The sequence below is a fragment of the Citrus sinensis genome, chromosome 4 (assembly GCF_022201045.2).
Source record: "Citrus sinensis cultivar Valencia sweet orange chromosome 4, DVS_A1.0, whole genome shotgun sequence".
In the NCBI taxonomy this organism is placed as follows: domain Eukaryota; kingdom Viridiplantae; phylum Streptophyta; class Magnoliopsida; order Sapindales; family Rutaceae; genus Citrus; species Citrus sinensis.
The window spans coordinates 23,315,777-23,331,914 of NC_068559.1; the positions used below are offsets into that span (position 1 = coordinate 23,315,777).

The following is a 16,138-nucleotide window of genomic DNA, read 5'->3' on the forward strand; positions in this document are numbered from 1 at the left end:
TGGTCTTCCTCTGGCCACCACCGTGGACTGCTTTACGAAGGAGGGAAAATTTTAAAGTTATATCGTAGATGGGACTTGTCTCCAATCATGACCTCGAAATAAATAATCATTCATTTTTTTATTGAAATTATGTACGAAAAGAAAAAAAAAAGTCTTCTGTCTATCCACTTGCGTCGGCTATAAGTAATTCTCAAACAGAACCCTTGCTAATTTGTTTGCATGATAACACGAGGAAGCAAAAGTAAATTTGGTTAAACAGATGTTCAAATGTTCACCAATCATTCGATTTTCGCAATATATTTGAAAATTAATGAATTAGAAGATGTCAAAAGAATGAGGTTGCATTAACACACGTGACAATTGATTTTAGTTGTTCTTTGACAGCTGATATTGAGAATTAAAAGAAAGTACCTACAATTAGTAGCAAATTCCAAAAAATAATTTATATGGGACTAAATTATATAATCAACTCTTTTTTAAAAAAATAAAGTGTTTGTTTTTATAATTTTTAAAGTTAAAGTTTAAAATTTATGGGTTTATGAGTTTATGAAACTATTTTTATAAAATTTAACAAGGTTATTTTAAAACATTTAACGGGTGCTAATTACTAACTTAAATAATTTTTTATAATTTTTTTAAAATTATTTTCTCCAGCAGTCGACTGATCATGAGATGGATACTCTTATGTATGCAGTTAGATTAATGTTGAGTTTGCAAATTTAAAACATGAAACTAATGTACAACTATTACATAAATTATGATTTAATTTTTTAAACCCCGTATTCGTATTTAAAATGTTATACCAACTTGCCAACTGCTATAGCAATTGTAGATAAATATTGGAAATTTGGAAACTCAAGTTTATATAATGAAATATTTTAAATTTTGAATAAAGTTTTTTTTTTAATTACTCATTTACGTTTTCCAGCGGAACATCTTCCGACTATACAATTATACCAATAATTGTGAATAAAGCACAACCAATAGAATATTAAAATTAAAATCCAAGCCCTAATCCCATCTAATTATGGTTTGTTATGCTTAATTGATTTGATTGAATTAGATAATTTATATTGAAATTCAATGCCATTTGGCTAGATTTCGACATCATTTGAAATATTCAATCGAGCTAATAGAAAATAATATACTTTATCTTTTATTAATCTCGATGGACATGAAAACAGAAATGAACCATTCTCAGGGGTCCGGTTACAGTGCAACAGCTACGCGCTCGGTACTTCGGTTGGAGGATTTAAAAAGGGGGATTGGACTGTTTTTTTATTTTATTTTATTCTAATCTCATGTTTGGTATTCTACTTGTTTGAAAAAATGAAAGGAAAAAAAAAAGAAAAAAAAAAGAAAGAAATAAGGAAAGAAGGGATGATTTCATGTCAAATAAAATAATGAAATTGAGATTGATTTTATTTTTTTCCTATTTTTCAATCCCTTCTCTCATTTCCATCCCTCTCATTTCCTTCTATTCTATTCATTATAACCAAGCATGCAATTAAGAATATTAGGAATAGCATACTTTGAACGCACAAAATAGTCTCAATTTTGTATAGGAAGTTATCCAGGAATGCCATTGGATTAGTTAGGTTAGGATTATATTATTAACTCAATTAAACATAATAATTTAAAAATATTAAAATTATATTAGTAGGGGTAAATGTAATAAAAATATTGATTTTTATAATGCAAATAATAAAATATAATAGATATCATTATTAAATTCACATTAAATCATATATCTATTTTAAGTTATATAATTATTAAATATTTTTTATATTCTCAAATTTACATTTTAAATTAATTAATATTCAAAATATAAAATTTGAAAAAATAATAGATTATTAAATAGCAATAATAAAAATACTAGAATGATTATTTAGTAAATAAAAGATTGCCTAGATTATGATTTATATTTAATTAATACCAGTGAGAATCATTGAGGTTGATTTTTTTTTAAAAAAAAGAAAGTACACATTTCATTACTCATAAAGAGAATAATTGTAATACTTCGACTGGAAATTCATCCAACCATACAAAAGAATCTAACTTCCTTAAAGGCTAATTTTGCCAAAGAATCATTGAGGTTGATTGGTATAACTAATAATACAAAAATTTTAGTTTATAACAACAACAACTACTACTACCGCTACTCGTGAACCATAATATTATAATATAAATTAGGAAAGTTATTTCTACACTATTTTTTTTTTGTCATATGTATATCTAACCACCACAAAATTTCGATATGTACTTTTCACTACCTTTAATTTTAAGTTTATTTCAATCAACCACTTAGACACTAGAAAATGATCATTTTATCACTAAATGAATTAAAATATCATTTTATTCTACAAAATTTTTAAAATAAAAAATATAATTATAAAAATATCCTTGAGTTAACATAAGACAGTATTAAACATAATTATACCATGGATTTTGTTAATTTACAGCAGCTGCAACTTAACAGCACCCTTATACCGTATGTTGATGCTGAAATATGCTCGCCCTTTGCCCGACTAGATCTTCCCACCAACATTTATATGGTTAGTAGAGAAGATGTCACTCTCTTTTTGTTTCAACGATTGCTCAAGTCGCTGGGGTTGAAATCACCCTTCCTTCTCCTATTAAGCCTGCGTTCACAAAAATGGATCAGAGACGCCGGTGGTTTTACCGGCGTAAACCCTCCGATGCCTAAGTCAACACAAGGTGTTTACGGGACAAATGTGCAATTTAGATTCTGTAATTGCTTATAATTTGCTTCAAAGTTTATATAGAAAGTAATATGGTTTCAATTTGGCAGAGTTTTTCCTCTTCTTCCAATTTTTTTGTCCCTTTCTTCATCGGTTTCTCCCTTTCTTATAGCCGTTGTCCCACGTCTCCGTTTACTCTTCATGCTCCCCCTTTATCGGGTAATGGCAGCCCCTCATGAGACTCCAACCACTGCATTGTGGGTAAACGTGGGATACCATGTCTCTCTCAACGGTTTAGGGCATAGCGTAACTTTCGCGATTTCGTGAGATCGTGTGCCCGCTCTTCGGGTGATGGGTATCTAGTTGGTATATTACTCTGGTCGGTGCTCGTCTCTGGTTGGTGCTCGTCTCTGGTTGGCTCATGTTTGTATAAGGCTCTTTAACAGAGCTCCACTCGTACTTTTCAGCTGAGGCGACTCGTCTCGGGGTGGGAGATGATGGCATGGCTGAACTGATGCTTTTAATTACTTAACACCGTATTCTATCTCTTCCCATCCCATCCAATTTTATTTTATCATATCCCATCATGTTCTATCTTGCATACCAAAGACACCCTTAAATTTGATCGAAAAAATAGTTGAATGTACTCACTTGCTTATGAACAATACGGTTCCTATTTTTTGTTGGAAATTTAAAAATGTCAAAGATTACAAAATTTTGAGCAGTGTCTTGACTTCCAATAATTGCAAAATAAAAATTGACGCCGTCCGAGTTTTTGTCGTGCCTCCAAAACAACTTAACAAGCATGAGCCCTACGAGATCTGAATTGAATTTTATGTTTTGGAATGATTAACAACTTTTCTTCTTTTGAAATGAAGTTAGATTTGCTGTAAATAATAATGATAAAAGTCTGACAGCTACTTCAATACGTTGGGTAAATATAGTTGACTGATTAAGTACTAAAACTTAAGTTCTCCAATCCTTGTGCTAAATAATTACTGAATTAGTATGGCTTGCTCATAATATTTAAAATGGTTACTCTCAATTTGATGGTTAGTTTTGGTCAATACCGATAAGCAGAGGCGGAGCCAGCATCGGACCAGGTGGGGCACATGCCCCAGCTGGCTTTCAAAATTTTTTTTGATGGTTTTCTTAAAAAAATATATTTTATTTATTATTTATCAAAATGCCCCACATAAATTTTAAAACTCTGAAAGTGCCCACATAATTTTAAAAATATTTCACGTTGCCCCTAACTTAAATGTCTAATTCTAAATAATTTGATTAACTATTATAATATCATAAAAATCAATAAAGACAAATGAGAGAACCTTTATCAAATGAAATTCATTAAAAAATTAATTAAAATAAGTAAAATCTTAGCTTTCCGCTTTCTCTCGTCTCTTCCATAGTTCCATGAAATAAAGTGTGGTGGGTGGACTCCATAGCAGATTAGGCGATTTGCAGTGCTCCCTGATCGTCACCATGCGCGTGATGTTTTTTAATTCTAATTTTTTATTTCATTATTTTTTTCTATTTTAAAATTGCTAATTTTATTATATAGCTTAAATTTGAAGTTCATGCAAACATTTGATTTTGTGTTTACTTTATACTTGATGAAAAATATTCTTGGTTTTGCAAGTGATTTGTCACAAGCATTACAAAGGAAAGATCAAGATTTTGTGAATTCCATGAAATTAGTTAGTATTTACAAACTAGGTCTACAAAGGATGAGGGAACATGGATGAAATTCTTTGCTTAGTCAAGTTTCTTCATTTTGTGAGAAGCATTTTATTATTGTTCCTGTCATGGAAAATATGTTTCTAACCCCTGGAAGATCAAGGCATAGAGCACAAGGGATCACAAATATGCATCATTATCGCATTGACCTATTTTGTACTATTTTGGATATGCAACTTCAAGAGTTAAACAGTCGTTTTAATGAGGTAAACACTAAATTACTTATGTGCTTGGCTTGTTTATGTCCAAAAGATTTATTTGCAGCTTTCAATAAAGAAACGTTATTGCACCTTGCTCAATTTTATCTAAAAGATTTTTCTCCAATTGATCTCATGGCACTAGATACTTAACTTGATGTTTACATAATGGATATGCAGTCTAGTGTTGAGTTTTCAGGATTAAACATGATTTGTGATCTTGCACAAAAAATGGTTGAGACTAATAAGCACAAGGTGTTTTCATTGGTCTATTTATTAGTCACATTAGCATTAGTTTTACCAGTTGCCACTACCACTGTTGAAAGAGTTTTTCCAGCTATGAATTATGTGAAGAATCGACTACGAAGTTGAATGGAAGATGAATGGTTGAATGATAATCTGGTTGTGTACATTGAAAAAGATGTATTTGATTGTATTGATAATGAAATTATTTTACAGCATTTTCAACGCATGAAATCTCGTTGGGGAATTCTTGATTAGAACAATTGTAATAAGTAAATTTATTATTAATTTATATTATAGTTGCAATTCTATGTATTGTTATCTAAATTTTCAAAATTTATTATCAATTTATATTATATTGCGATTTTATGTGTTGTAATATAAATTTTCAAAATTATACTACATTTTTAGTGTGCCCCAGATCAATTTAATTCCTGGCTACGTCCCTGCCGATAAGAGCAAAAAAATTCATTGTGGATGGAATGGAAGTTCAATAATATTCAATTTTTATTCGTCGTGATTGAAACTTCATCGCCATATATGCAATATATTTTTTCTTTTTTGAGAAACCATATACGCAATTTTAGAGATGCAAAAAAGGATAAATTTGTCCCGCCGTGGTGAAGTTTCTTGCTGTCTGACTATTTGACTTTGAACAGTCATTATCTCATAAAATCAGGCAGAATATCGAGATAGGGAGACCGTGGAGGAAGAAAGAAGAAAAAGAAATAAATGTAAATACAAAGGAAAGTAAGGGGTGCAGTCAAAAAAGGTCAAAAAGAGGTACCATGTACCGAAAGTGCATAATTTCGTCCCTATTTTCATACACACAGTTTACATTTATCGCATTGTATTAGCTTAAATCTGTTACTAGTTTTAAATATTTCAACTGGTTGATACTTGAATTCATTTCTGCTAATTGAATACACAATCAATCTATCATTGATTGAATTGGATTTCGCAAATTCATTTGAGTCTCTAACAGAATGACTACATTCATTAACTTTTAATAGTTTTTTTAAAAATTTTCTACAATAATAAAAAAATCATTTATATGAGAAGTTTTATCATACTAATCATTAACATTTAATCATACACATAATTATTTGCATTACCCTAGAAGGTATAGCCTATATTCACGATAAATTCACGTCCTTTCCTCATAATATTTTATTTTATTTTTTATACATTGCAGGTCCAAAGCATGAATACGATACATAAATATTTTTGTTTGGTAAATATATACTTTAAAATTTGAAAAATTTGAAGTGTTTTCAGCGTAAAAAAATAAAAGAAAAAATTCCTAAACAATGCAGAAACATTTATTTTATTTTATTTTCACCTTGGGCGACGACTGATAACTCATAACTGATTGGCTAATCAAATTCTTAATTAATTGTTCTTAAATCATTTAAAAAAAAAACAAATTGTTCTTAAATGTTGATTATATATTTTTAGCCAACCGACAGCTGGCAAAGAGGCTGAGCAGGTCTGTCTCCTCTTTCCTCACCGGCAATTGCGGGCACCACTTCCCTTCTCTTTTCCCGCTCCTCAACTTGTTCTTTGTCCCTTTTATCAAATGCCGCCAAAAGTAAATTCCAAATTCTTGCAAGGGCATTTTCGTAACCCCAAATATCCACCCATAGTAATCCTCGCAATTTCCTAATTATTTCCATCGTGCCACCCTTGTGGACTGAATCTTGACCGTCCATCTCATCACCAAATCTCGAAACCCTAGCATTATATATATGTTACATCCCAGCTTTAAAATTCTCCGTTTGAATTTCTCGTAACGCTCTCTAAACAGCTTTTAAAATTTTTCTGTCTCCTTTTTTTTAATCTAATTTTTTTAAATAAATTATTTTTTTCTCGTTCCGGTTCGAAATCATCATGGAGGGAGTGGCCATAGGAGCGCAGGCGTCGAGCAGCACGGCGTCGTGTTACGTCAGCTGGGAGGAGGTGAACGCGTCCAGCGACAGGGGAAGAAGAGAGGTTCATTATTATTTGAAGAGGGGAGATGGTTGCGGTTCAGATCTGGCCGTGATAGGGAAAGAGAAGAGCTCCAGGCACATGTCGTATCGCTACGTTATTTCGAATACATCCTTTACGACGTCGCTTTACAAGCTCAGATCAAGACGCGAGGTCGTTGATTGGCTTAATTCAATTGTTTCAGGTTGATAACTTCCTCCTCTTTATAATTTTTCTGGGATTAATTCTGTTGTCGTTAAAAAGAGAGAGAGAGAAGTCTGGGAATACGTTTGTTCCTGTCTGCCTTTCTTCTTCGGGGTTTAGGTTTTCGGAGAACAAAAGTTTTATTTTATTAGATCCGGGTGGTCACATCTGGGGTGTCTTTTGATTTTTGTTGCTTTCAAATTATATATATTTTTTCCCATCTCATAACTTGCTTCATATCTCTAAATATTTTTTTTATCGTATGACTGTTTCAAATTATATTAATTTCAGTCTTATAAACTGCTGTTTCTCTCCAATCGCAATTTTTTCCCCTGAGATTTTGACGAATCTGGGAAATTTTGCTACTTTTTTTTCTGGTTCATTGTTTGTGAATTGTTCGAAATAGATATTGAAAAACCATTTATTTGGGTGTTATATTTGGAAAGGCGAATCTGTTTTATATTCTTTTAATTTTCAGTACGAAGTTTTGTGTGCTTTTGAAATTCACATTCGTTCCTACCTCTTGGTTATCCTCCGGTTTTTGCCGATCTTCTTGTGATTTCCCTCCTGTGAGGTGTTTCTGAATTTTTTTTTTGGGTTTTCTATAAAATTGATATTTCAAGTGAAATATTTAGATTTAGATTCACGTTGTTATCAGATATTTTTATTTCCTCAAAATTAAGTGTCTTTATTTTGTTCTTTTTTTCATTTATTTTTATATGCATAATTCTTTTTGGTGTTTTTATGTTTAGGTATATTTGTTGGGTGGTGTGTTTTATGTGTAGTGGTTCTTAGTTGTTACCCCATTTCCTCTCCCTGGTAACTGACTATGATCTGGACTGCAGGATTACCAGTACAATTTAAAGAGCTGGTTGAGATCGTGAAGTCCTATGCCTTCAAATTATCTAGGTTAAGATCTTTCACAAACAACAAAAAAAGGAAAAAAAAAAAGAATCCCTATTGTTGAGATATAAGTTAATCTATTAAATATGTATTGCTGAGATGTTTCCTATAGTGTTTTGGCATGTTTTGATTGTGTGAAACACTTTATGGTTGGGTTAATTATCATTGATTTTTACTTGTTATAAGCATTAAGGTGATGCTAACTGATTATGAGAAAAAAAATTTTTAGGTTCACCTGTTCTGAAATCATCTCAATTCGCCGGTCGCTTTTTGGGTGGTAAAGAGGTCCGTCTGTTAGATGGGGAATCCTTTAAGGTATGAATGATATTAAAAACTTTTTATATTTTTTAAACCTTCTAAGATTCTCTCCTGGCTGGTTTCTTGGTTTAATTTGATTTTAACTAGCTTCTACATCTTCTTTCTTCTCAGGATGTCCAATCCGGGACACTGGGCCAATATACCAAAGAATTTTTATGGTTAGGTTCTTCATGGATGTCTAGAAAAAAGCGGAAGCACTATCAGTCTTTCTGCCGGAATGGTGTTAAAGTATCTGTGAGTGTTCCCTGCAATTTTGAACAAATGTTTCTGAGCCTGTGTTTCCTACTCCTTGGATATTATTTTCATTGCATTCTTCGTCGAAACGATACAACTTGTATCGTGCTTTTCATTCTCTCGTTGACATCTTGCAGGTTCATGACTTTGTTTACGTGTTAGCCGAGGAAAATAAAAGGCTCATTGCTTACTTGGAAGACATGTACGAGGATTCTAGAGGCAATAAAATGGTTGTGGTACGATGGTTTCACAAAATTGATGAGGTTGGTATATTTTTGCCTCACAATTTTAATGACAGAGAGATTTTCTTTTCTCTTTGTCTTCAAGATCTCAGCATCGAGTGCATAGATGGATTGGCTACCGTCCTCAGTCCCCAACACTTCGAGAAGTTTATGAATGAGGTGACGTATCCTCAGCTGCAACCATTTATATGCGACAAGCAGTTTGAAAATGATGATGTGAAGCCATTTGATATAACTCTGGTTAAAGGTTACTGGAGACAAGAAATAATTAGACATTTGTTCACTTTTACTTCTCCAAAGAATTGTTCAAGTTCTCAGCAACCTTTTGATGGCCAAAGAGCAGAAAAGATTGTGAATGATGTAGTTGAGACCAGGCCTAAGAAGAGGCTACGTCAATCAAAAGATGCTGATGTGTGTGATTACACCAACAGGAAAGAACCTATGGATGCAGCATGTATGGATCTGAAGACTTCAACTAAGAGTTCTGTTGATGGAGTGGGCACTCTAGCTGGAGTTGGTGCTGCTGCCCTTTTGTCCAAGAAAGAAGCTGATCCAAGTTCTCAATACTTGAAAGTTGGTTCTCATGTTGAAGTGCTCTCTCAGGACAGTGGCATGCGAGGATGTTGGTATAGAGCTTCGGTAATCAAGAAACACAAAGATAAAGTGAAGGTCCGATATAATGATGTACAGGATGCTGCAGATGAAGTTAACCTCTTAGAGGTATGCCACATGATAATATTGATTTCTGAAGGATGATCAGAGGCTACACATTTCCCACTATTTGATAACTAATTTTTGTTGGTTATACGTTGCAGGAGTGGGTTTTGGCATCCCGGGTTGCAGCTCCTGATCAATTAGGACTTAGGGTTTCTGGCAGGAGAATAGTTCGACCATCGCCAGAATCGCATAAAGGCAGAGTATCATGGGCCATTGATGTTGGGACAATTGTTGACGCTTGGTGGCATGATGGCTGGTGGGAAGGAATTGTGATTCAGAAGGATTCTGAAGATAAACTACATGTCTATTTCCCAGGTTAGGAAAATGCTTGTTGCGTTCTTCAAAATTTACGCTTATCTGCTATCATGGTCTCATTTTTTTTTTTTAAATGATGCATTTGTTCTTAATCTTTGCATTTCTCATATTTTTGCAGGAGAAAAGCAAAAATCAATCTTCAGCCGTGGTGACTTGAGACATTCTCAAGAATGGTTTGGAAATGGGTGGATGTTTATAAAGGAAAGATCTGATGTTGTGAGTTCTATATTATGTTGCTCGGGAACAAAGCAAGATGAGGAGAAATCATGTGATGGCAACTCAGTGCAAGCTACTCTCTGCGTTGGTGGACAGCAATTTAATATTGAAACTGAGCATGGTGAATCTCTTTCAGATTCTGGAGATGACAAGATCAAAAACTCGAATCCAGTTCTAGATCTTGCAAAGGATGATTTGCTTGCCCAGTTGAAGTGGAAGTCATCAAGGAAGAGAAGACGTGGTGGTGGGAGCTCTGTCCATAGGCTGCATTGTAGTGATCCTGAGGGTAAACACACCCGGGCAGTGGTGGGATCAGGTTTTTGTGAAAGATTTTTGTTTCCGGCATCTATAAAAGTTGATGATAACTGCAAGTACATGAGAGGCTCTTTATTCAAATCTTCAGTTGTGTCTCCTCTTACAAGCTTGGTTATGTCTAGGTGATCAGACGGTCTTATTGCAGATAAGAGGTTCAGGTCCATGCTAGCAAGTAGATGTTAGTTTCTTAGCTTTGGTCTGATCAGAAGTATGTATAGTATGTGGTGCATCTTCTGGATGCATCTTTCTGTTGGGGCATAGTAATTCACTATCACACGATGCCTGTCAGTTCTGAATATGTTTTATGAGAAGTCCCAGCATCCGAGTTCTCTCAGCCTGTGTTTTTATGTAACCATGGCCTGTATTTGTCAGGTGGCAATTTTGGATGCAGTAGAATAACCTCTTAGGTTTCTAACCTTCTCTGCTAATTTTGTACCAGTTGCTTCATGTAACCTGTATATCATTTTTCTGATGGTAAAGTTTTAACTCGCCTGTAAATTGGCTTTAACTCAACATGTGTTCTATCCCTGCAATTGAAATGGGATTGGTTAATGTGTAGATTTTTAATGTTATTGTGTCGGTTTTTAATGCTTGAATGTGTTTGGTGGAGGATTGTATAGTACTTTGGATAAACCTTGAAGACCGACTTTCTGCAGCGAGACTTGTCTATTGAAAATTTGAAATTAACGTACGCCGAACTTCGTATGGGACAGCTTAGGCTATCAACAGAGATAGTGATATGTATACAAAAAACAGTGAGTGTGATATATGTACACAAAAAGTAGTATAAAAGATAATATATAATCATTAGAAAATGAAAAACAATTCACTATGAGATAAGAATTTTTCAAACTTTTTGAATGTCTTGAACCAAATTTTCCACTACTTTTGGTACATAGCCCTAAATTTTCTACTACTTTTGGTACATAGCCTACGCCACTTGTTTCGACGACTTTGTTTTCTGGACCTCCTGTTCGTGTACGTTGCATCCGGCAATGCAGAAGCAGTTGCGAACCTTCTTGTGAATTTAAGTTTCAATTGCTTGCTTGTAGGAATTGAACCTCAAGTTCAGTTTGCAAAAAAAATTATCACTCATCTTTATTACACAAATTTGTTTTATTTTCGTATTTATCTTATCGTCAAATACAATCGCGAATGTTATTGGTAAAGTAAAAAAATTGTGATGAAAAGACGGTGCCTGTTAACCGTTAATATCATTAAGCATAAGATAGAACAATACGTCTTGTCAACATCAGAAAAGAAAAAGGAAAAAGGAACAAACCAGGTAAATATCTGGCCCTCAAGCTTTGAGCCTCATAGTTGGTGTCTTTAGTGAACGTTGAGGCTCTTGGGCAGCTAGCGCCAAGATGAAGCTCTCCAGGCTCCAACGGTTATAAAGGGGCGGCTATGTCTTATTCAGAAGAAAAACACAGCTCTATCTTGGTTAATTAATTTGCAGTTGTACCTAATCTCATCAAATGAATTGACTGATTAATTGAAACTCAAAAGTTGTACAGCAATAAGAGTTTAGTCGTATAAGCAATCTCTAAATAATAATTTCACAGTAGAAATTTTTTAAAACAATAAGTGGGTATGTGGGGCTCCCTCTGCGAAAGAAGCATCTTTGTCAACCAGGCACAAAAGTCCTTTTATACTTTACTGTGTGTTAATCTTCCTGCTTCATCATTTTCATTCCCTTATTTCATCTCCAACAATTGAAGCATCTTAAAAGTCAAAAAGATGGCCTTCCTCTTTCAGTACAGAGGGATCAGCTAATAAACAGTTCAGTATCCTTTTCTAATCGTTCTCTTTCACTTACTCATCCTCCTGCAAGATGGGATTTAACCCCGTTACCATATTTGCTTAAATAAATTGCTTTCGCAGTGTGTTTGGAAAATCACGTAGCAACGTAATGGCTGCTGTTTCTGATGATGATGATGGGGTTAAAAACAAGGAGCTTCCAGGAATTGAATTCAAGAAATCAAGAAGAACTAAGTCGCTTACTGGAACTAGCCTTGCTTCCATTGAATCATTATCCATGCCTCTTGTTTGTATTCTCTCTTATTCTATGAAGTTGGTTTTGAATTTTTTCCCACCCCCCGGTGGATTTTGGCTTAGTTTGTGCTTCTTGCCAATGCCAGGTCCAGGAAGTTGTTCTATCAGCGGATATTCGGTGCTCTGAATGTCAGAAAAGAGTTGCTGATATGATGTCCAAACTGAACGGTGAGATTTCAGTATAGGGCTTTCTGCTTTCTTATCTTATCTCGTCAAGTTGTTTCACAATTGCTTTGGGCTGTTTCTCTGAACACTTAGCTAGAGGAATCTTCGAACCAGTGTTGCCACATGCAGTTCTTTTACCAGCTAAAAAGTAGGTCTCCATTTTCCACACAGTGTATTCGGAGGTGGTCCAGGGTTTGTACCTCATATGGGCATCACTAAAACTTTTGTATAGCCTTTTGCTCTTTTCCTAGAGTAGAATCTTTTTATGCCAAAAATTATAAAAAGAAAACTGTCTTTACTCAATATTTATGCAAAATGATCCGAAATTCAGAGTTTCAGACAGAACATGTGACAAAAATAGAGCCACAGAATTTAAAGCAAAACAAAAGACTGTGCAACAAGCCAGTTATCTTGCTATTTTTCTTTGCAAGCTGTAATTATAATGTTAAGTTGCTTAATGGTGTTTACTTGTTCAGTGGCACTGCATGTCTCCAATGGATAAGCTGGACTGCTGTAGTAGTTCTTCAGCTACAGCAACATCTTTGAAAATTGGAACTTTCTTTTAGATTTTCTTCGGCTAGGATCAGATTAATGTTTCATTTGAATTATGAATCCAATGTTTTGTAATCCATTGGATTAGCATGGATTCTAAAAATTTGCATATTGGGCAGAGACAGAGTCTGTGTTGGTCAATGTGTCGGAGAAGAAGGTAACACTCACAAGTAGATATCCTGTTGTTGTTGAAGTATCTAAAAGGCAAATTACAGCAGTACGCAGGAATCCTCTACAAAAAATTGCCATTATCAAGCGAATTTTTGGCTCTTCCAGCAGGTGATTACAGGTAAAAAAAGATCCAGCTGCTGGAATAGATAGCTTTTAATAAGAATGTTCTATGCTGTATTTACAATGTATTCTATGCGGAATTTACAATGTACATACTTATTGTTTCACAGGGAAATATAAATCCAAGATGTAGCTTGTATTTGAGTGTTATTACATTACAATGAAATAAGATTTTGAAGACATACTTAGTACCAACTTTGATGCGCTTGTTTCATTTTCTTTTCTGTTTTTTGTTTCATTTTGCTCTCAATATATCTTGAGGGAGTCAATTTAGGGTAACTTATGCTTAAATTTTGTGAAACATAAGACTTTGTAAGCAAGAAAGAGTTGCTTGATAATGTTGCATGAGGTGATACAAAGCATTTGCCTGAAGTGATGTTTACCCCTTAGTTTGTTACATAAAGTAAAGAAACCTTGGACATGAAGTGAAGAATAATAAGGCAAGCACGGAACCTAAAAGTGTTCTTTCTCAGTTTAAGGAGAATCAGATCCCAGTTTTGAAGGGAAAGGATTTCCAAAAGACAATCCGGAAGTTGAAATATTAGTTGGTCCATTTTGATTCACATTCTCCAATTCCGGCCTTTACTTTCCATTCACTTTTTAAAGCCATCAAATCTTGACACAGATTCCTGCAAATTGCCAAAGTTCATGCAGGAAAGACAGGTGCTTATTTCTAACAATACCGCCTTTCTTTTATCATCAAATGACAAATCAATATTAACAGGGCCTCATTTTCTTTCTTATATCTCTAAAACTGTAGATTCTTTGCATGGTGATGAGAATTAACCTAGACTGCAATGGCTGCTGCAGAAAACTGAGGAGAATACTTCTCAACATGAAAGGTGAGATGGGGTATTTGAGATTTTCGTCGATTAAGAATTTGAAGTTTCAGTGATTAATGTTGACAGTCTCTCTTTTGTTTCATACATTTGATGAAGAGATAGAGGCACATTTGATTGAGAAGCAGCAATGCAGGGTTAGTGTATGCGGGAGATTTAGACCGTCAGATGTAGCCATAAAGATAAGAAAGAAGATGAATCGTAGAGTTGAAATACTGGAAATTCAAGAGCATAATGAAAGCAATGAACCAGCTGATCAGAAACCTACGAATGAACAAGCTGATCAGAAACCTACGAATGTGATTTGTGGTTGTTGATTGCCATGTTTGTGCTATTTTTTACTCTTACCAAGCCTGTCAAGAGCATTCTTTTTTTTTTTTTTTTTAAAGCATTGGTGGCAGCCCCTGATTTTTGCAAGATTAATACAAACGATTGTTTTCATTTAAGGGAAGAAGAGAAAAGGACTAACAAGCGAGGAAAAAGATTGTGATCATAGTGACAATGGAGACAGCGGAAGTAGAAGGAGACATTTGTCAGGCTGTCACGTGAATTTATGTTAACATGTGCAGACTACAGAAAGAGGAGTTCAGCTCAGATGTTCTAAGCTCGTCGAATAGTGGATAAATAAACAGATGTACGGTTCATCAAATTTTAATTATTATTATTATTTTACAGTAATGGGTGTGATTTTAATTCAGCTTGATTAATATAAACAAAGACAACTAAATCTTTATTAGAACCAGATTTGTTAGGGAAATTTATATAACTAGTCTAAAAACTTTTGGATTTTTTTTTTTAAAACTAGTTATTCTATCTCTTTCTACTATAATTAGGGGATTATTATTTTTTGGATAAATTTACTCTCACAACTCTTAACAAATTACCAAACCAATATCAACAAATTATCAAGCCTCACCATTCTTAACAAATCTCCAAAACTCACCACTCTCAATAAAGCACTAAATTCATGCAACATATTTGGTTGCATATAATTTTAAAAAAAAAATCATCAATGGTGAGTAAGAAGTCAACGTTAGTGTTTATTTTTATACAACGTGGATTTTTTAATATATTAAGTTGATGTTATGTTTGAAGTTTGCAAGTGTTGTTTTTTTCTGATTCATAAAATAATGAAGGTTAATAAAATACTTAGTTTGAGTTGATAAATAATAAAAAAGAACCATTTAAAATAAAGAAAATTTCAGTTAAAAAACGAAATTAGAGATGAAATCCAAAAAATGTGCGACAAGTGCTTATCACATATTTTCATTGGATCATGTTTTGAAGTTTCTAATAATTTTCTTTTATTTTTCTTAATTCTTAAGAATTAATGGCAGTCAACTATACTTCAAATACGTTTTAATGGACCGTGGGAAAGTTGGTGTATGAGCTAAACAATTGGTAAGAATAAAGCTTTATTGTTTGAAAAGACTCCATCTTTGATTAGCTTCTTATAATTCCAAACCATAATATATTTTGAAGTCTTATTTTGTAATATACTCCTTACTTATCCATTAGATGTGTGATTCATTTAAAAAAAATAAAAAAATAAAAATCATTTTTAGGCAACTACAACGGTTCTGTCAATTGGGCGACAAGCATCTGCCTTCCAATTTGGCAAAATCATTGTAATTTCCCCATACATTAACTTTTTAATTTTTTTTTTTTAAGTTGTGTAACAAGCATGATCGTCCACAGACGACAGGCGCCCATCACCCATCTCCATGGTGGGAGCTTGCTACCAATTCCCGATTCCATCTTCCATTGCCACTGCTCCTATTCTACTTCCTTATTCCATTAACACCATTCCATCAAGTAAAGCAAAATTTGAAGCAACTGTTGGGAAATCAAAACAACATGTACCAAACTTAACCAAAAACAAAACACATTCTAAGAGGCATTTTAATAAATATTTCATGTAC

General features: G+C 33.8%; 3 protein-coding genes across 12 annotated transcripts; all 3 read left to right on the forward strand.

The window, feature by feature from the left end:
- Nucleotides 1–6,647: 6,647 nt before the first annotated feature.
- On the forward strand, nt 6,648–10,902 carry LOC102608827 (uncharacterized). 2 transcript variants are annotated; one of them, XM_015532060.3, is made up of 7 exons: nt 6,906–7,055; nt 7,900–7,963; nt 8,187–8,272; nt 8,387–8,509; nt 8,647–9,471; nt 9,567–9,783; nt 9,902–10,902. In XM_015532060.3, the coding sequence occupies exons 2-7, from the start codon at nt 7,945–7,947 to the stop codon at nt 10,438–10,440; spliced, it is 1,809 nt and encodes a 602-aa protein (XP_015387546.1). In that variant the 5' UTR covers nt 6,906–7,055; nt 7,900–7,944; the 3' UTR covers nt 10,441–10,902. The 2 variants fall into 2 exon arrangements, with proteins under 2 accessions (XP_015387545.1, XP_015387546.1); XM_015532059.3 differs by lacking the exon at nt 7,900–7,963 and having other exon boundaries at nt 6,648–7,055.
- A 936-nt stretch (nt 10,903–11,838) lies between these two features.
- On the forward strand, nt 11,839–13,998 carry LOC102630781 (hypothetical protein). Of its 7 annotated transcripts, none has more exons than XM_006484382.4 (4): nt 11,864–12,096; nt 12,199–12,361; nt 12,456–12,537; nt 13,206–13,591. In XM_006484382.4, the coding sequence occupies exons 2-4, from the start codon at nt 12,227–12,229 to the stop codon at nt 13,367–13,369; spliced, it is 381 nt and encodes a 126-aa protein (XP_006484445.1). In that variant the 5' UTR covers nt 11,864–12,096; nt 12,199–12,226; the 3' UTR covers nt 13,370–13,591. The 7 variants fall into 7 exon arrangements, with proteins under 7 accessions (XP_006484446.1, XP_006484445.1, XP_006484443.1 ...); XM_006484380.4 differs by adding an exon at nt 13,851–13,998 and having other exon boundaries at nt 11,866–12,361; nt 13,206–13,375; XM_006484381.4 differs by having other exon boundaries at nt 11,868–12,361; nt 13,206–13,375; nt 13,488–13,591.
- On the forward strand, nt 13,892–15,787 carry LOC102606972 (heavy metal-associated isoprenylated plant protein 6). 3 transcript variants are annotated; one of them, XR_001508699.3, is made up of 5 exons: nt 13,892–14,040; nt 14,138–14,219; nt 14,316–14,525; nt 14,664–14,850; nt 15,542–15,787. XR_001508699.3 is itself a non-coding variant. In XM_015532054.3 (4 exons), exons 1-4 carry the CDS (start codon nt 14,026–14,028, stop codon nt 14,774–14,776), a joined length of 420 nt encoding a protein of 139 aa, XP_015387540.1. In that variant the 5' UTR covers nt 13,892–14,025; the 3' UTR covers nt 14,777–14,955. The 3 variants fall into 3 exon arrangements, 2 of the variants coding, with proteins under 2 accessions (XP_015387540.1, XP_015387542.1); XM_015532054.3 differs by lacking the exon at nt 15,542–15,787 and having other exon boundaries at nt 14,664–14,955; XM_015532056.3 differs by lacking the exon at nt 15,542–15,787 and having other exon boundaries at nt 14,672–14,955.
- The last annotated feature ends 351 nt before the right edge of the window (nt 15,788–16,138 follow it).